The following is a 19,119-nucleotide window of genomic DNA, read 5'->3' on the forward strand; positions in this document are numbered from 1 at the left end:
ACATGGTTTAGTGGTGGACTTGCAAGTTAGGTGGATGGTTTGACTTGATGATCTTAAAGATCTTTTCCTACCTAAATTATTGTATTATTTTATGTTTACTAGTATCCTTTAAAATTCAAGCGAGACATTTGACTCAACTCTTACATGCAAAATACTTTAACTTGTTTTAAGTGTTTTACTGTTTTATTTCGAGTACCCCTTTCTTTCTATGCCCTTACATCATACTCTTCCCTCACATTCAGAGATGCCTCATAAGAATAGTGATCAGTGCCAGCTGGCAGCTTTGTTTCTAACTGCAGCATTTTTAACAGGTGAACTCAAAGACTAGCAAACCAGAAATTTTACATCTGAGTGGTAGATTATTTTATTCATGTTGTTAAGATTCATTTTAATTCTGGGAGAGGAAGTTTACCCCTTACTCTATAAGCAACAATGATTTGACTGTGATCAACCACATGAAACTTCCTCAAAGTTAAATTCTGACTTAATCATCTGTGTTATAATGTCGAAAAAAATGCTAGCCTTTACTCTTCGGAGTTTTTAGGTTTGTTATTTAATGAACGTAGATATAAGATCATAGGGGCAGTGTTTACTTTTTGGAAAAAGAAGGATGAAGCTTTGTGGCTTATGTAGCAAGTAGTTCTGATATGAGCCTTGCAGATGGAAGGCTGTTGTGCGTCTTTTGGGAACTTCAGTGTTTGTTTTAGAGTAGGCAGTGTGAAAACAGCTGCTGAATATGTCTTCCAGAAAGATGAACAAGGAACTCCTGACAAAACGGAAACATAAACAGGAGGTGTACAGGAGGTGGAAGCAGGGGCAAGCCACTTGGGATGAATATGGGAATGTCTGTCGGAACGTGCAGAAATGCAACAAGGAAGGCCAAGGCCAATTTGGAATTAAATCTGGCTAGGGATGTCAAGGACAACAAGAAGGACTTCTTCAAATACATCAACAACAAAAGCAGGAAAATGTGGCCCCTCTACTGAATGGAGAAGGGACCCTGGCAACAGAGGATGCAGAGAAGCTAGAGGTGCTGAATGCCTTCTTTACTTCAGTCTTTGCTGTGGAGGCCAGCCCTCCAGAATACCTAACCCAGGAGACCAGGGAGAAGGTCTGGACAGAGGAGGACTTTCCCTTGGTTGAGGAGAATCAGATTAGAGATCATTTAGGCAAACTTGACATTCACAAATCCAGGGGTCCTGATGGGATGCATCCTTGAGTGCTGAGGGAGCTGGTGGTATCATTGCTAGGCCACTCTTGATCATCTTTGAAAGGTCATGGCTAATCAGGAGAGGTACAAGAGGGCTGGAAGAAAGCAAATGCAACTACAGTCTTCAAAAACGGCAAGAGGGAGGACACAGGGAAGTACATGCCAGTCAGTCTTACCTCAGTCCCTGGAGACGTGATAGAATAGCTCATCCTGGAGGCCATCTCTAAACATGTGGAAGACAAGAAGGTGATCAGGAGTAGTCAACATAGATTCACCAAAGGCAAGTCATGCTTAACCAACCCGATTGCTATTGTGGAATGACTGACTGGATAAATGAAGGGAAAGCAGTGGGATGTTGTTTGCCTGGACTTCAGCAAGGCTTTTGATCCTGTCTTTCCATGATCATGTTTCCTGTGATCTCACAGGCAAACTCAGGAAGTGTGGGCTGGATGAGTGGAAAGTGAGGTGGATTGAGAACTGGATGAATGGCAGGACTGAGAGGGTGGTGTGTAGTGGCACAGTCTAGTTGGAGATCTGTAGCTATCGGTGTCCCCTGTTTGTCAGTAGGTCCAGTATTAAACTAATTCATCAGTGACTTGGATGAAGGGTTAGAGTGCCTCCTCACCAAGTTTGCTGGTGAATCAAAACTGGAAGGAGTGGCTGACACCCCAGAGTGCTCTGCTGCCATTCAGAAGGGTCTCGATAGGCTGAAGAGATAGGCAAAGAGGAACATCTTGAAATTCAACAAAAGCAAGTGCCAGGTCCTGCACCTGGGGAGGAATAACCCCACACATTACTAAAGGCTGGGCCTGACCTGCTGGAAAGTAGCTCTGTGGAGAAGGACCTGGAAGTCAGGGTGGATAACAAGTTGACCATGAGCCAGCAATGTACCCTTATAACCAGGAAGGCCAATGGTATCCTATGCTGCATTAGAAAGAGCACTGCCAGCAGGTTGAGGGAGGCGATCCTCCCTGTCTACTCAGGTGAGGCTTCATTGGGAGTACTGCGTCCAGTTCTGGGCTCCCTGGTACGAGAGAAATGTGGAGCTCCTGGAGTGAGTCCAGCAAAGTGCTACTAAGATGATTAAGGGAGTGGAACGTCTCACATGAGGAAAGTTTGAGGGAGTTGGGTCTGTTTAGCCTGGAGAAGAGGAGGCTTGTGTTTTGAGATGAGTAAGAAAGAAAGTTGTGTATATTTTTTCCTTGTAGCATTCAGAAGGTAGACATTTTAGTTTCCTTAATGTAGGCAAGCGAGTTCTTGCAATTCTCGTAGAACCAAACAATTAACTTGTAATATATTTTTAATTAGGGAGTCAGGTGACATTTTGCTTTGAGGAGGAAAAGAAAACCAAGGGAAACGTATGCAGCTTCTTGCTGCTGCCCCAAGTACTTGTGCCATTTCCCCTTAATGTGAATTGTCCTTTCCCGTGAACAGGGTAGCTTCTGACTGCCCTTAAACTTGCTAAAAAGAGAAGACATGCAGTGTTGCTCATATTATAAAGTGAAGCCAGTGAACCTTTGAAATGATAATTCCCTGGCACTGAAACATGACTTTTTCAGCCCATGGCTGGTCCAGAAGGAGCTGAGAGAACTCTCCACCCATTTTTTGGAATGCATTCCTAAGTTCTTTTCTTTCTATGAATGGATGCTTTTCTGAAGAAACAATGGAAAATGATGAAAACTTAAATAATTTAGCATAATTTTAATTTAATGAAACATTTGCTTTTTTTTATTTGATTTAGTTTAGTAAAAATATTGGCCTTAGCATTACATTTCACTTTGCTATCTTGCACATTTTTTAAAAACATTATAGTCCACTGCCTAAGATTATTTTTTTGTAAAAAGAATTAAACAAAGATAACATCCAGCCAACTTTTGTTTCCATGGAATTTTGTTTCTCTAGTGAGAATAGCTTCAAGCAGATTTGAGCGTAACAAATTAGATTGGTGAAATTTTGATTGAAAAGTGAAAAAAATAGTTGTTAATAAAGAGGGATACTGAATTAATCTAAACTGTTAGTGTACCATAGAAATTAACATTTATAATTTTGTAACATCCTGAAACCATGTATTTTTAGAAATTAAATCTAGTATTATTTTTAGTCAAATATTGTAATACCTTTTACTACAATTAGTCACAAATCAAAATAGAAGTATGTAGTTGCAGCAAAATATGGCATCTCAGTATTCACACTTGATGTCTCGGAGGATACTGCATATCACTTCTCTCTTGTTGTACTTAACCAGCGGTTCTCAATTCTTTTTTATTTCTTGAAAGGCAGCTACAAAAAACATTAGGTAAGCGAGAGAGTACCTTTTGAAATTTTTAAATCCTATTTTTATCTATATGTTCATTTATTACTTTGCAGAATCTGTTTGTCCAACAAGAATTCCAGTGGCAGCTCGAGATGAAAAAGGATTTGACATTCTTCTAGGACTAGGTGTGAAGAAAAAGGTTAAAAAGAGAATTCAAATACCAACTACTAATGCCAAAGCTTATGAAGTAACCTCCCGTGTTGACCTGTCAGAATTGACAAGGTATATACATTTATACGTCTAAAGTTAAAAAGATTTTGTTTGATTGATTGTTTAAAGTGAGAGAGACTTGTTCTAAGATTTATATTAAATGTTCAAGTATTTTCCTTTTTTTTCCCCACTTCCCCCTTATTTAGGAATGTGTTTCCAGAAGGTCTGCCTCCATCCTATGTGTTTGTTTCCACTCAAAGATTTAAAGTGAAAAAGACATGGGATTTGTGGAGAATTCTAAGCCTGGATAAGAGACCACAGATAGCAGTCACTATTAATGGAGAGGAGAAAACATTATCATTCACTACAACGAGTTTAATAAATGGCACACAGGTTATTACTTTTGCTGCACCTCGTGTAAAGGTAAGAATTAGGTAGGCATCATGTTGGAATACTCATTTAAATACCCATCTTTCCTTTGCCCTTTGTGTTTTTTAACAATGCATGATCTTATTCTTGGCTGCTTAGATGTTTAAAAATAGATGGTGAGTACTTCATCCATGTTTCCTGAGAGACCACAGTGGTCATCAGAGAAAATGCTTTACAGGTGCTTTCTACTCAGCAGTTTCCAGCAGGTACTTGTGGAAATCACAGAGAAAGTTTTGCACACAGCACTTTGCCTAACATACGTTGAAAAGTATTTTCTGTGTTTGATGTAGAGGCTAGAAAATTGGAACAAGAATACTCAGTTTTTAGAGAGAGTTTTTGTTAAGTATCTAAATTCCCTTGAAAATGCATAATGAAAGTAGCTATTTTCTTTTCCAGAAGAAATAAGTTCAGCCTAGATTTGTCTGGTTCTCTGTTGAGTAAAAATTCCTTTCAGCTGCTTATTTTTCTCACTAAATGGATTCCTCTCTTTGTGTAAACTGTCTCCTAGTGTAACCTGAAGATTGCCTTTTCAGTCTTTTTCAATTTCCAGCGAAGTACTCAACTCTGTAAGAAAGATGATCTAAGTTCCTGTGAAAGACATTGAATGTCTCTGTATGTGTGTTTGTACCAGTATTGGAATACACAGCCTGGAGATTCCCATACCTGTCTCAGGGAGTGTTTATTAGTTTGAAAGATAGTGACACTTAAGCAAAAAAAAATGGGAAAGGATGGAACACTTAGTGGCCAAGGGGGTTCTAATTTTCTGGGAAGTGTTGGCCTGAATTTGAAACCTTCCTCCAAATGAGGCTGAGGCTAAAGGAATTTGATATATAAGTACTTGGAGAAGAAAGGTCTACTTTCCAAGAGAAGGTCTTAACTACCAGGCTTTTATTGGTGGGGAGTATTTTATTCTTTTATTAAATGGAGAATTTAGCTTTTTTCTTTCTAAATTTCCCTTGCCTTTTTATAATTATTTGTAGGTAAAATATATGCATTTTAAAGGAGCAAAGTGTTAAATTTGTTTTACTGGAAATTGCTGGAAATTTTATTTTTAAGTCAATCTGAAATATATTAAGTGTTTTGGGGATCTACAATGAAAAATCAATTTTATTCCTGCAGTCCCAGGTATCCATGAACCGCAAAGACAACTTTTTTATTTCTTCTGTGTTTCTCTATGCTTATATTTGCTATTATGGAGGACAATAATTTTATACATTTTTTTAGATCTGCACATCTATAAACACACTATAAATACACTGCATTATTAACGACCCTTTTTAAAATGATTGCTTATCACATTACCCTGGAAAATTGAAATGTTTTATGTTGTGATTTGTTGTTTATTTTAGTTTGTAATGAGAGCCATTATAAGTAAAATCCCAATCTACAAATGAAAATACAACAGAAACAGAGATACTGTTTAAGTGTGTATATATTTTTAAGTACCAATTTGTTTTTACTGTGATTTAAGATCTGAAGTGTTTGAGATGCTTGTTATGCTGCTGAAAAAGATCTCTGATATCATATTTATAAGAAATATGTTTCAGCATGTTCAGGGGCAGACTGAAAAAATCTATGTGAGTTAAAAATAATTCTGAAGTATAGACTTACTCATTAGCAAATACCATTTTTACAATTATATTATTACTTGACTACTATTATTTTGCCTGTACAGTTATAATTTTTGTGTTTGTGACAAAACCTGGAACATTGATCATCTCAACCATTGACAGGTTGTTTCAGTGTTGAAAAGAAGTTTTACTGTAATGTAAATTAAAGACATTTTGTTTTAAACATTTCCTTCTTTTTTTTTTACCCACTTTTCTTAGACATTGTTTGATGAAGGCTGGCATCAAGTTCGTCTCTTAGTAACAGAAGAGTTTGTAACTTTGTATATAGATGACCAAGAAATTGAAACGAAGCCATTACATCCTGTTTTAGGTATTTACATCAGTGGACTAACCCAAATAGGAAAATATTCTGGAAAGGAGGAAACTGTACAGGTATGCTTATGTTAAAAACACAGTAATTTAAATATCAGGCTAATTTAGAAGTTCTGCTATAGGTTAACATTTCATTGGTGCTTTCTCTTTTTCTGAACCTACTCTTATAATATACTCTAGGTTAAAATGTAATATATTAAATTTTAGCAGTTAAGAGGGAACATAAACTGTCAGAAGGACCCAGCACAACTGGTGTATCCTGTGTGATGAGGACTTACTTGGTCTCACTGACTTCAACAGGTGTTTGTTTTTGCCAAAGCACTGATTTGTTGCAGTGCAGTTGCTCAAATTTGGGGAACAACATCTCAGAGCAGGGGATATCCTCTGTGCTTGACAGTTGCATGTAATTTCCAGTGTATGGGTTCTGTTGGCACAATAGAGAGAGAACACGATTTTGAGGAAATTTCCTTCTCATTGCTAGCTGTGGAGAAAGTATGAAGCACGTCAACTCTAGCTATGTTGTACTGCAGATATTTGGTGCACAAACTAGCACTGTTTGATTTTGCTGTGATGGAAAGAAGCCCTGAAACTCCTCTGTTCTGAAGAAGGTGTACTCCTCTTGCTTACAGCTGTACGGAGACACCAAAAAGCTGGTAACAACGTCAGGCTCTGTAGGTAAAGGATGTATAGAGCAGTGGTGAGGACTACAACATTGACAGTGTTCCAGATGTTTGATTGTTAAATTGATTGTTTCCTTATATTTATAACAATGTGGTAATAGCAGTACAAATTAGACTGAGAATAAAGAAGCAATACTAAGAAATACTGAACTACCTGAGAAGGTGGTTTTTTTTAGTCATTTTGAAAGCTGTGCTTTTTTGTACTCTACTGTTTAATTTCATGATCCTTACTACTCCTATTAAAATATATTAATGTGTTTTGCATCATCTTCATTAACTCTCTTCAGATGTTGTTAATCATTACTCTCAATTGTGTGCATTTGTAGCCAGGCTTCATTTCTATTATTACCATATTCTAAAAATGTACACAGAAACTTGGGTGACATACTGTGTGTGTGACTCAGCATTTCTGGTGGAAATGTAATTTGTATACTAAAATACTTCTTTGTGAAAAAAATGAATGCTTCTCACAGATTTCTGGTAGGACTTCAGGCACTTATGTCAAGGAAAGAGATTTTGGAAGTGTAACCAATCATCTCATACATTTTCCCTTTCAGCGAGGGATTATCCAGTTTTCATAGTTTTGTGTGTTCTAGGATTTTAGTGCCTTTTTTTTTTTTTCTTAAGTTGCTGCAGAAATGGGACTTCTATAGATTCCCAGTAATACAGTTTCTCAATTAAAGAATGTTATTAGCCAAACATGTTGTCTAAAATAGAAATGAAAGCATTTTAGGAGAGTAGAACTATATAAGATCCTCTCCTGACAGTGGACTAGAAGAAAAGTGGAAAATCTTCCTCATTTCCAGCTGATTTTTAAAATCTAAAAAAGGTATTTATTGTTTGTCCAGTTTCTCAGACTGCAACACATTCTGTAAAGCATTAGCAGTCAACCTTTGCCAGAATATTTCTATTTAAACTATGATTATAAACATTTTAATGAGTCTGCATGCCAACTTTCACTGAAAATGTATTTTGAAATATTTTTTCCTTTGAATCCTTTTTCCTTTGAATCCTTTGAAATGTTTTTGAAAGACAAAGTATGATAGAAGATCCTTCAGAAGTTCTTTGGTGAATTTTCATTCTCTTTCTTTCTCTGATTCAGAAGTTTTCTAGTGATGTTTTGCAAGGCTTCTCAATTTAATTAAGGTCTTAGTGGCTTACGTGGTTTCCAGTACAGTGATGATAAACCTGTGTACATACTTAAGTGTTGAAAGTTGTAGCTAAGACATTTTAAATTTGAAAATGTATATTACTATGTATGCCAGATTCAATATTCTGTGCCGTGTTCTCCCTGCTAGTAAAACTCATGGTCTGTGATTTCTTGTAAGTGTAACAGGGCATTTTTCTCTCTGTGGTCATGGTAGGTTCACAAGAGAAAAACTAACTTCAGAAATTTCATTCTTCTGTAGTATAGTAACAGAGCAGAATGGCGCAAACTTTTGCTTTTCTGGTGCCAATGTTTCTATCAGCTGCTTTTTACAGTTTTGCATTACAAATCTAAACTAAAACAAATTATTTCAAGTGTCATGGATGCTTTCTGATGCCTTGCCAAACTTTAGTAATCTTACATCTAGTAGAGACAAGACAGTGTAGAAAGATCGAACCAGCAGCACTGTTAAGGTAAAAAGGAAAATGTACGCTTTGCTTATGCAGTTGTAACTGTTTCCAAATGGTGTTGGCAGCGGGTGTAATTCGTGCTGTGCATGTTTGGATTTATTGCCAAGGATTAAGGGTGGTGATTTCTATTACTTTAGAAAACAAAACCTTGGATTGATTATTTTTCTTTAAATAATTATGCGACAGAATTTTGAATTGGTTGCATGTATGAATCATTGTGAGAAGCCTGATGTTTCTACAGCTTTAATTGATTTTTAACTATAGTAGGCATACAGACTTCCCTGTTTCTATTGCTTTTTAATATTTTGTTCTTTTTTAAAAACTGTGGATGATATAATTTAAGAAGGGTCTAGTTTAAACTAATGTCAAACTATTAACACTTTTTCTAAAAAAGTCTTTTATGTTTTGAATTATAGTTTGATATACAAAAGCTGCGAATCTACTGTGACCCAGAGCAAAATAATCGAGAAACAGTCTGTGAGATCCCGGGATTTGTGAGTATGATAGATAAACTTTTGCAGACTACTTGGCGTTCTTACAAATCACTGTTTACTGCTGACTTAATAGTGAGTTCCTAAAATGAATAACATTACATAGATTCAGCTGGTGCAAATGAATGCTTGTTGCTTTTGCAATATCAGGTGACCCAGAGTTTGTCTGCCTTCAAACTTAGTTTTGCATGAACATATTTTAAAAGCTTTTTTTTTTTTTAGTTTAGATATTTGATGGTGCAAATTTGACAGCAGTATAGAAGAATCTCAGAATCATCTGTTAGAAATTAAAGATTTTAAACATTATAAATAAATAAAACAGCTAGGTTACAGCAGTGCAAAAAATACTTCAAATATATTTTTTAACTTATCTGCTATACTTCTATACTTGATGCTTGCCAGGTCATTTAACATCTGAAATTTCTATATTTACCCCAAAAAACTATATTTTTAAATCACCTTTTCATATCTATGCTGAAGTCTGATTTAAAAATCCCATTGACTAAAACGAAGTCAAGATTTTACAAAGTATGTTATGGATAAGATGAAAATAAAATGCAGTTCAGGGTTTTAGGATTCTCGTACACAATTACAAAGCTTATGGGGCTTTGATCCTTTCTTAGCCCTCTTACATAGAGTTAATTATACAATGAAATGTAAAACAAACTTGGAAATCGTTCATGATACACAGTTGGGGTTAGATTTTCAAAAGCATTCAACTCACATCTCAAAAGAGATAGGTTTATATTTACAGTTTCCTTCAGAATTTCATCCTTTGTTTGGTGTCTAAGATAATCAGACACCAGTGTGTTAGTCTGCAAAAACATATTCGGCATGTTTTGATTTGGTATATTAGGACTTAGGACCATCTTGCCAATTTGACAACAGCGCCCATGAATCTTCAACATCCAGATATTTAATTTTTTGCCAAACTTGCATAGACCTACAGCTAGTCTGTTTGGCTGCTATTTAGTTAGGGCCAGTATTTCTATTATAATCAGCACTCAATATGAGTCTAATTTAAAACTCACACCTTTAATTTAATCAACAAGTAGGTGTCTGGATTATTAGCTGTTCTGAAATCTGACTGTATGTGTAGGTGACTAATGGGTTCAGGAACACTATTGTAAAGTTAGCTTTAAATCTGATGTAAACTTGGTATTTAGCTATTTACCTGTAACACATATCTTCTTGCTCTTTGCAATGAGTAGGTAGGATATGAAAAATGAATCAATGAAAAAAAAAAAAGTGGCTAAAGAAAGCAAACGCTAAAAACTCTATCATATTTTGCATTCTCTACAACTCGGCAAGCAGTCTGAGCAAAGAGATCACATTTTGCCAGTTTAGTTTCACTTACTGTTGTTGTAAATTACATTTGGGCTTCACTCGTGAAATTCTGGACTCCTTCAGGAAATAAAAATGTTGGATGATCTCCAAGGAGGTAATGAAAGTTGGAGGCATATGTGGTTTGTGGTTGTACTCCATCAGAGTGTGGTTGTGTCAGAGCTCCTGAACTAAGCAGGGGCTGTATGTACTAATTACAGCCTAAATTCCCTGAGACGACTGGCTGCATCGTAATTTTAAGCTCCCACTATGATCACTGGGGAAAGACAACTTTCTGTAGACTTTGCCTGAGATGGAAATTGAATACAGAGGAAGCCACCTCTCTCCACTGATTGTGTGTAAAGTCTGTGGTGACAGTGTGCATCATAAAACTCCTGCATGTAGTGCAGGTAATGCTGGCTACTCAATTATTAAGTCAATTACATGTTTGATGTGCTGAAATATTTGGCGATGGTTTGTTTTATGATACTGCACATACTATGCAATCACACAGGAAAGCAAGTAACAGAAAGCCAGCCGTGCCTCTGTGCTGCAATATATTTTACCAGATGCTGGATTCAGGCAGAAATCAGAGATTTTAGAAATGTTTTGGTACATTCTTGTACATCAGTAAATAAGTCGAGGATTTTTTTTTTTATTTTTTTTAAATAAGAATTTGCTCCTGTTTTGAGCCAAATCTAAACATTCAGTGTATAAATATTTACATGGTCCAGTTTTACTTAAAGCTTTGTCATTGCCTTTGAAAAACTGCTACTGGCAGCTCCTTTTGAAAGACCCATAAATGATACTAAAATTCATATATGTTGATAGCAGCTGTACACACACCTGAGAAAGTCTGAAATTTTGAACTGTAGTTGCTTGGTATTTACAGCCTCACATTTATGATTGTTTTTGGTAATGTTTACAGATGAATTGATTTTGTTTATTGCAAATATTGCTTTATTCTTAAACTGTGTTTCTTCTTGTTTCAGAATGGAGAGGTAGGCTCAATCCTAAACTGCTCAAACTAAGTTTAAGGTAGTATATGACTTTATATAACTTACTATACTAGGGAATATACTGTTTGTTTTGAAAAATGGACAGAGGTTTGCTAAGCTTAAAAATGCTGGATTTCCATTAATTGAGCTCTCAATGGCAAATTCAAAATCAGTTCTGTGTAGAAGCACACGTTTATTAGAATAAATGGCCTGATTTTTTTTCCCAGTTCAATTGAATTGCTCTTATTTTCAGGGCTGGATGCTGTTGCAAAGTGAACAGTCAGGTTCCTGGATGATGCAAATGGGAGCTCCCTGAAAGGGAGCTGGTTTGAAGGCTTAGTATGATAGGTCCCCTAGCCACCCTGGGTACACCATTCCTGCTTGGTACCATTATGAAGGAAATGTGAATTTGCATTTTAAACAATTATTTGACCCTAAGAGAGAATTCTATTCAGAGACGATTTAAAAAAGTCTGCACTACTGTAGAAAATCTGAAAAAAGATGTTCTAGAACGTGTGTTAGATAATAAATACAAAATCTGTTCTTTCATAGCTTGGATTCCCATATTTATGCTTTTCCACATTTCTAAGAACTAGGTCAAAGAGAATTCACTGAATCTAACCTGAGTCTAATCTTATAAATTGAGTACAGATGCACCTAAATTTTGGGTGCCTAGCCCTGGTCAAATGAATTTGATCTAGTAACTCTCCCTTTGCCTACCTTAGTAAAACACTGGGGTTTCATGTGAACTCAGTGGTGGGAAGTAGATACCTCAAATGATCTGTCCAGGTTTAGTGTTTACTGCTGTTTGTATAGGGAGCGTGGTTTGAAGGAGTTCACTGAACTCTCCTAACTAGATGATAGATACCTGTGGGGTTACTGGTTGGAATCAGTGGCAGCAGACAGACCTCACCTCTCCTCAAGTACCATAATGGCTGGGGCATATGCCAGCCAGGTGGGAGACATGGGCTTTATGCTCTTTTCAGGCTTGTTACACGATAACATGCAGTAAGATGTGGTCACTATGCTCTACATATTATTTATTAATTATTTTAAAAAACTTTTATTAAATAGTTACATTTAATAATTGTTCACAGTTCAAAGGATGGTTATTGGTTAGTTGAGGAGAACAGATTTGCATGTTGCCAGATTGAAAATTACCAAGCTATTTGACAAAAGATTTGTGGAGGAGCAAATAGAGTTTCAGGTACCAACTCAGTATTAGTACTTACTTTTTTATTTATTTTTCTTCTCTGTTAAATGGTGAATTCATGCATGCAAAGTAGTTGTAAGGCAGTGTTCAGGTGAGCAGAAGTTCCAGGTGAACAAAGGAGTGAAAGCTAGGACCTATGCAACCTAAGGAAAACCAGCCTCCTATAACGTTATGATATGTTTGTTCAATGCTTTTGGCATGTGTTTTGATGGTTGGTTTCACTCTTGGTAGTGCATGAATGGCCCTAGTGATGTAGGCTCCACGCCTGCCCCCTGCATATGCCCTCCAGGGAAACAAGGACCTCCAGGCCCCAAAGTAAGTTTCCATTCTTTCTTCTTGAGTATACCCTACTTTATTTTATTTCTTGACGTTTTATGTTGACTATCCATGGTCAAGCAGGTTAAAAAAGTAGGGGACTAGTTCTGCTAGTTCTGGTTTCCACTGGATGAATATAATGATTAGGATCCGCAGGGCCAGGTTTGGGTGCCCTAGCTCCTGATAACACAATGTGGTGGTTTTACCGTGCTGGGCATCTAAACCCCACAACACTGCTGTTCCAGCTACAAGTACAGAGTACGGCACTGTATGGGCTGCTGCCGGGAAAGTTAACATTCCAGCCAGACCCAGTACACACAAATATGTCTTCTACTTTCGAATAAAATGCTTGCAAGTTGTGTTTTCTTGCCAGTATTCAGCATTGGCAAGAAATCTTGCATTTGATCACTTACATGATCTTGCACTGTCAGTTGTTTGAGAATGAAATAGTTTGCTAATAGTTTGCTAATAATCTTTAATGGAGAATTTTCTTCTTTCTTTAAGAATAGACTAAATGCTTACTGGGAGAGTAAGGAGAGTTCTACCTTAGTTGTTCTGATTTTTATGACCTGTCATCAGTATTGGTGAGGGATTAAAATGCAAAATAGACTTGCGTTTCAGATGCCTAATGTGTCAGACTCAGATCACTAATATTTTGCTGTAGTACTTTCCCCAGTTACTGTGCTAAATAGTGCTGTTCCCAGTTCCTAGCTTTGCTTAAAGTTTAGACAAGAAGTCCCTGAAATGCATATATTTCATTGAGCAAATGATTGAAAGAAAATACTTCATCACATAAGGGATAACATTCTGTTGCAGCTACCTCCAGTTAAAGGGCATTTTTCTATAATGACAAAGGTTTCTGATCAGGGAATTGGAAAGCATGTGATGGAGATGATTATTTTTTAATGTAATAGATTTTTTGCGTTTTTTACCCTTTCCTTCTTCTTTAGCATATTAAAGAAAAAAGAGATAGAAGGAAGTACTTACCATCCTGTACATCCTGTAAAGCATGAAAGAGTATGATATGTCAGAACTAAGGTGATATGCAATCTTCCAATTGCATTGCAGTATGATATTTGTTTTAGGATAATGGAATAATAGTTAACATGATGGTGCCTAACCCAAAAGACTGCAGAAAGAGTGAAAAGACAGCCAGTTTAAAATCTATAGGATATCTCAGTTACAGTACATATCAATGTTTGAATACTGGACTTTGAAATCTTATAAATTTAAACTTAATTTATGTGTTTGTGATTTTAACGGAGTACAATAAAATTAATTAGAAAAATAAAATACAAGTAACATTTTAATTTTTTTAAGCTAAGGGCATAACATTGCATAGTTTAGAAAGTATATTTGAAAGTGATTTATTTTCTCTTAGATCTCAAACATGGACTCTTTAATTTGGACAATAATAACTGCAAAGAACCTACTATTAATTTATAAAATGATAGCTGTTACTGTTTGTGGTTCTTCTAAAGAGACATTATTCTATGTCCTTTCCCATTTAGTTAAGCATTACATTTCTGTGGTTTATTTGTGCAAAGATGTTTTTTCACAATCACACTGAAAACCAGTTTCCTATTTCCTCCCTGTTTATAACAGTTCTGCAGTGGTAGCTGACCTGGTCTGTTGGTGGATCAGACTGAAGAAATGCTTAAAGTGCATGCTTAAAGCTTCTGCAGAAATAAAATATTTTTATGGCTGAAGTCTTAACATATTTTTCTGGGTCCAAATTAAGTCAAGATCAAGTCTGTTAGTAAAATAAATAGAGAACTGAAATACACTAAGAGGATATACTGAGTAGGGAGATATGCTTTTGCTCTTCTACAGTCAACTTGGTCCCTGAGAAACTGTCTTCTTTTCCCTTACTATGGTCATAGCAGAGGTTATCAAAATAATTGCAAAGGCCTTATAAGAAGAAATCTAAATATATATATATATTTATATGTGTAGACAGCAGTAATTGTGTGGAGAAGAGTGTGTTATTTACCAGGTTTTAATCTTGGTTCATGCCTTTCCATGCTTTTGCTTTAAGAACTAGACTCAGCCAGATCTTTGGTGTACAGGTGAGAGTTTTCCTCCCAGTAGAAATGCTGGAATAACAAGGTTTTAATAGAGATTAGATGAAAACTTTTTTCTTTTTTTTCTTTGCCTGTTGCTGGCAATTTTGAAAAGCTTGAAGGCATATGAGGTTACGGGTCAAGCCTGCACTGTAATAGTGAGTGTGGGCTTTCTTCTCCAAGTCCTGAACCAGAAGTTAGGAAGAATTTTCCCAGCGAGGGCTTACAAGATCAGTTCCCTTTTGCTCTAGGAATTACTCCTCAATAGCAGGTATCTGGACTTGCAGCCACTGTTTTATGGGATGTGTTAGTGTTAAAGTTTCTCTCTGCCAATTTTAAAATGTTTTTTCACGTCTTGTTTGTGTCAACATACTACTTCTCTGTAGGGTGATCCTGGGCAGCCTGGGAATCATGGTTATCCTGGTCAGCCTGGTCCAGATGGTAAGCCTGTGAGTACTAAAAACTTAGTCATATATTGCAAATGCAAAACTAGCAGGAGAAAATACATGTACCACTAATACCAGATTCTGAAATTTAGATGCTTTTGTCTCCATTCTATGAAACTCTGAATGTTACAAATCTATGAATACAATTCTATGAATTGCAGTATTGTTGTTTCAAGCTAAAATATAAATATGATGGTGTGAGGTAAGCACTGTTATAAAACAGAGAACAGGATGTCAGTTCCTGTTGGTCTTTGTATCAGTTTGCAACAGTTAACACCTTCTGACCTTCAAACTTTACTGCTTAGATTTTTTGCATGAGAAAGCAGTTTAGGGCAGCTAAAATCCTGTTGATTTTGTTTTAGAGATTGCTTCTCGTGTTTAATGTTTGTTCATTTAATTTCTTTTAGTGTGCCTCCTACAGAAGTAATCAAAATATGTAGATGTATGCATACAATGTAAAAATACCTTTTGCAGTTCTACACATTATGTGTTAAAACACACCTAACAAAAAATATTGATATTTTTCTCTTGCCCTATTTTTACTTTATCAGCTGTCATTCCATTAGTATGGATAGTAAAGAATGGAAGAAAATAGATGAATAACACGTAGTTAAAACAAAAATGCCAGGTTTTGCAGTGGCTAGTCTGGTCTTCATGATTAGCATTCTTATTGCAGTCAAATCATATAAAAATTAATAAATAAAGATTTTCTAAGGTTTCATGAAAAAATATATTAGATCTTTGAATCTAATTGGAAGCCTCTCAGATAGTGACAGCTGAGCTGCTCTGTTGAGCAAGATTCTGGTAACAGCTGGCAGTCTCTGCATCTACAAAGCAGTAGTGTGTATGTGCTCTGGTGTGTTGAGAGAAGGCAGGCTAAAAGCTGGGAGACTCAACTAGTCATGTTTCTTTTCTCAGAATGTGGCCTTTGATATTAATTAGTATTAATTAGAAGGTAGTCATTAAAAAAAAAAAATCAAGAAAAAGATAAAAGACATTATGAATAATTTACTTCTAAAAAGAGGATAATTTCTCTGCTGGATACTTGGGTACCAAAAGCAGGAAAAGAAAAGTGCATGCCCATAACTAGAGATTATTAATTAATTGTAGCATTTCATTCTTATCGTGAGGACTAAATTTTATGGTTGAGTCTTTAGGTTGTAGTGTTATTTTGAAATCTCCCCGGTGAAGCAGAAGAAAAGGTAAGCATCATGTCTTGAAATCAGAAAACACAATTATGGAGCGGTCCCAACTGCTATCAAGAAAAAAATGCAGAAAAATGTCCCCCCAAAATTAAAAAATATAAATGGTTGAACAGACAAAAGCAGACAAAATCATTATGAAAGAAACATTGCATTATGGATGGGCTTGGATTAATAGTCTGTGGTTTTGGTTGAGATTTAGAAGGGATGTTAAATTATCCTGAGCCATTTTAGTACATGCTTGACAAACTAGAGAGACTTCAGGGAAGGACAACAAATGGCAATATTGGACCTTTAAACTTAGCTCTTTTTTAGTAATTGTTCTGGCCTGTGGAAAGATTGATTATGATATTTTAACTAAACCCAAGTCCTTTCCAAATCCGGCCTTGCTTTTCAATTCCAGCACCTGTTTTGTCTCAATAGGCACTACCTGCCAACTTCAGTGGCTTAATAAAAACACCTAAGGTTCTATTTTTGTTAATTTTTAGTACTTGTCATGCATTTCATTTCTATGTCAGCTAAAGGTGGAAACAGTGAGATGGGTACTTGGAAGTGTGCATGTTTTAAGGGCAATGAATATTACCAGTTACAAAGAGAAAGCTCCATGGTACACGTTATAAAAAGTTCATATTTCTCCTATTTTGTTGCTTAGTTACATCTTGGCCTTTTCTTAGGAACAGCAGATGGTTCACTTAGTGGTGGTGATTCCTTTTGGAAGAATAGTTAATTTGATAAAAATAGCCAGTGAAAGCAACAACAAAAAGATGCAATTACTTCTATAAATTGAAAGTTTTTCTATTTTAAAGTATCAGATTGAGACCTGGGAATGGTAGACCTAATGGTCTAGGAAAGCAGAGAGAACATGAATTTTTCAATAGTTCCACAAATAAAGATCCTCATTTTTCCTGCTGCAAAATTTTTCCTTGTGCTTTTGTCTTAAACAGATTTTGATAACAATTACCTTCAAAGTTAAACTAGAACTTAAAAAAAGTTAAATTATCATCTTCAGAGTTCAACTAAAAATACAGAGCACATTCTGAATTGAAATTGTTAGTGCTATAAAATACTACTTTTTCAGACAATCATGAAAATACAGGTTTTAAAATGGGAACAGATGGAAACTGAGCAGGGTAGTTATGATCTCATCAGAATAACCTTTTTATTCAGTTGATTATTGACAGTGCTTCAGTTTCTGAAGAACATTCCTATTCCTATTCCTATTCCTATTCCTATTCCTATTCCTATTCCTATTCCTATTCCTATTCCTATTCCTATTCCTATTCCTATTCCTATTCCTATTCCTATTCCTATTCCTATTCCTATTCCTATTCCTATTCCTATTCCTATTCCTATTCCTATTCCTATTCCTATTCCTATACAAAGATAGGTATACAAACTGCATCAGCCCAGAGTCTCTCTCCCAGAGGAGAGAGAGCGTGTGTCACAGTGACTGCTAGAAGTAGAGTTGCAATATGGATAAGCATAGCAGAACTGTCTTTAATCCAGCTAACTCTGATGTTTTGAAAAATAAAATGATATTGTGTAAGTGTTAGTGAAGCCAGAATGGACTGGATATTGGTAGGGAACTGTCAGTTTCCATTCTCTCCTTTAAAAAATAGATTGATTTTATTTCTTAAGCATCCAGTCAGATGCCAACAGCATTGCTTTAGAAACAAGATTCTAGGACTTTTTCATAGTTTTATTAACCGGTTTTCAATTCAGTGCTATATATCTTCCCATAAGCAGTAAAATTTGTAACTGTGTGAATCACAAAGGAGAAATAAATTGATGCTGTAGTCTTTCTGTAACGTTGTAATCTGGCAGTTATGTGTTCTTTTTTTTCTTTTTTAATTTTTCCTGCAAGTGAGTCATAACATGCATAGATGGGCATTCTCTGAACATAGAAAAGTTTAACAAAAGTATCTCAGACAAAAGCTAAAAGCTATGTTAATGGGAGAAATTTTACCATTTTGCTGCATTGAAGTTCATACGTTATGTGAAGTTCTTATAGTTAAATCCTATAGCTTTATTAATTTACTAATTTTTTTGAAAAATCAGCTGTAGCTTTTTGCACTTGTTCTTTGTAAGGACATAATTGCAAGCCTATTAGATCATCTGCAGCTCTGGCCAGTACATTACTGTTCCTTACAGTACATTCTTGAGTGCTTTCCAGGCTAGCTTTTAGCTATGAACGAAAGAAGACCCTTTAGATACACTGTGTAGAAAACCAGATCTCTCCCTCTGTCTTTTTTTTTCTCTGTTTTATTTATTTATTTGCTAATACTACTAGCTTTATTTGCTAATACTACTAATAGTTTATCTGTGCTGTCAGAGATTTTCCTTGTTTGAGATAACTTTGCTTGCATCAATCTTTTTTTGGTGAATCTCCTTGGAGAACTGAAAAGCGAGCTCTTAATGCACACAGCACAATAGGCTTACAGGTAGTTGCGTAGTCAGTGTTGTTTAATCAAATGGCTTTTGCATGAAAAGCTTTTCCTGGAAAGTCAATCTTTTTTGTTCCCAAAACACATTTTTATATTCTTCTCTAAAGTTATTCCAGTTTGCCTATCTGGTATTCATTTTCTTGGAACAGTATAACTGGTCAACAAAATGTTTCTTCCTGTGAGAAAGGTTTTAGGCATGCATTTGTATTACTATATGTAACTGATTTTTAAAGCCAAACATCAAAGAAAATTTAGTTTATTTTTCGTGGGCTGGCTAGATG

At 35.8% G+C, this 19,119-nt stretch overlaps 1 protein-coding gene across 1 annotated transcript in view; it reads left to right on the plus strand.

Annotated features, from left to right (window-relative positions):
- Nucleotides 1-19,119, plus strand: part of COL21A1 (collagen type XXI alpha 1 chain) — a 116,203-nt gene that overhangs the window by 35,039 nt on the left and 62,045 nt on the right. Inside the window, exons 4-10 of the mRNA XM_068678342.1 lie at nt 3,578-3,746; nt 3,881-4,097; nt 5,933-6,106; nt 8,760-8,837; nt 11,150-11,158; nt 12,600-12,683; nt 15,133-15,195. Coding sequence (XP_068534443.1) covers nt 3,578-3,746; nt 3,881-4,097; nt 5,933-6,106; nt 8,760-8,837; nt 11,150-11,158; nt 12,600-12,683; nt 15,133-15,195 — 794 coding nt within the window. The remainder of the gene's footprint in view (nt 1-3,577; nt 3,747-3,880; nt 4,098-5,932; nt 6,107-8,759; nt 8,838-11,149; nt 11,159-12,599; nt 12,684-15,132; nt 15,196-19,119) is intronic.

The sequence above is a fragment of the Anas acuta genome, chromosome 3 (genome assembly GCF_963932015.1).
Source record: "Anas acuta chromosome 3, bAnaAcu1.1, whole genome shotgun sequence".
NCBI classification, from domain to species: domain Eukaryota; kingdom Metazoa; phylum Chordata; class Aves; order Anseriformes; family Anatidae; genus Anas; species Anas acuta.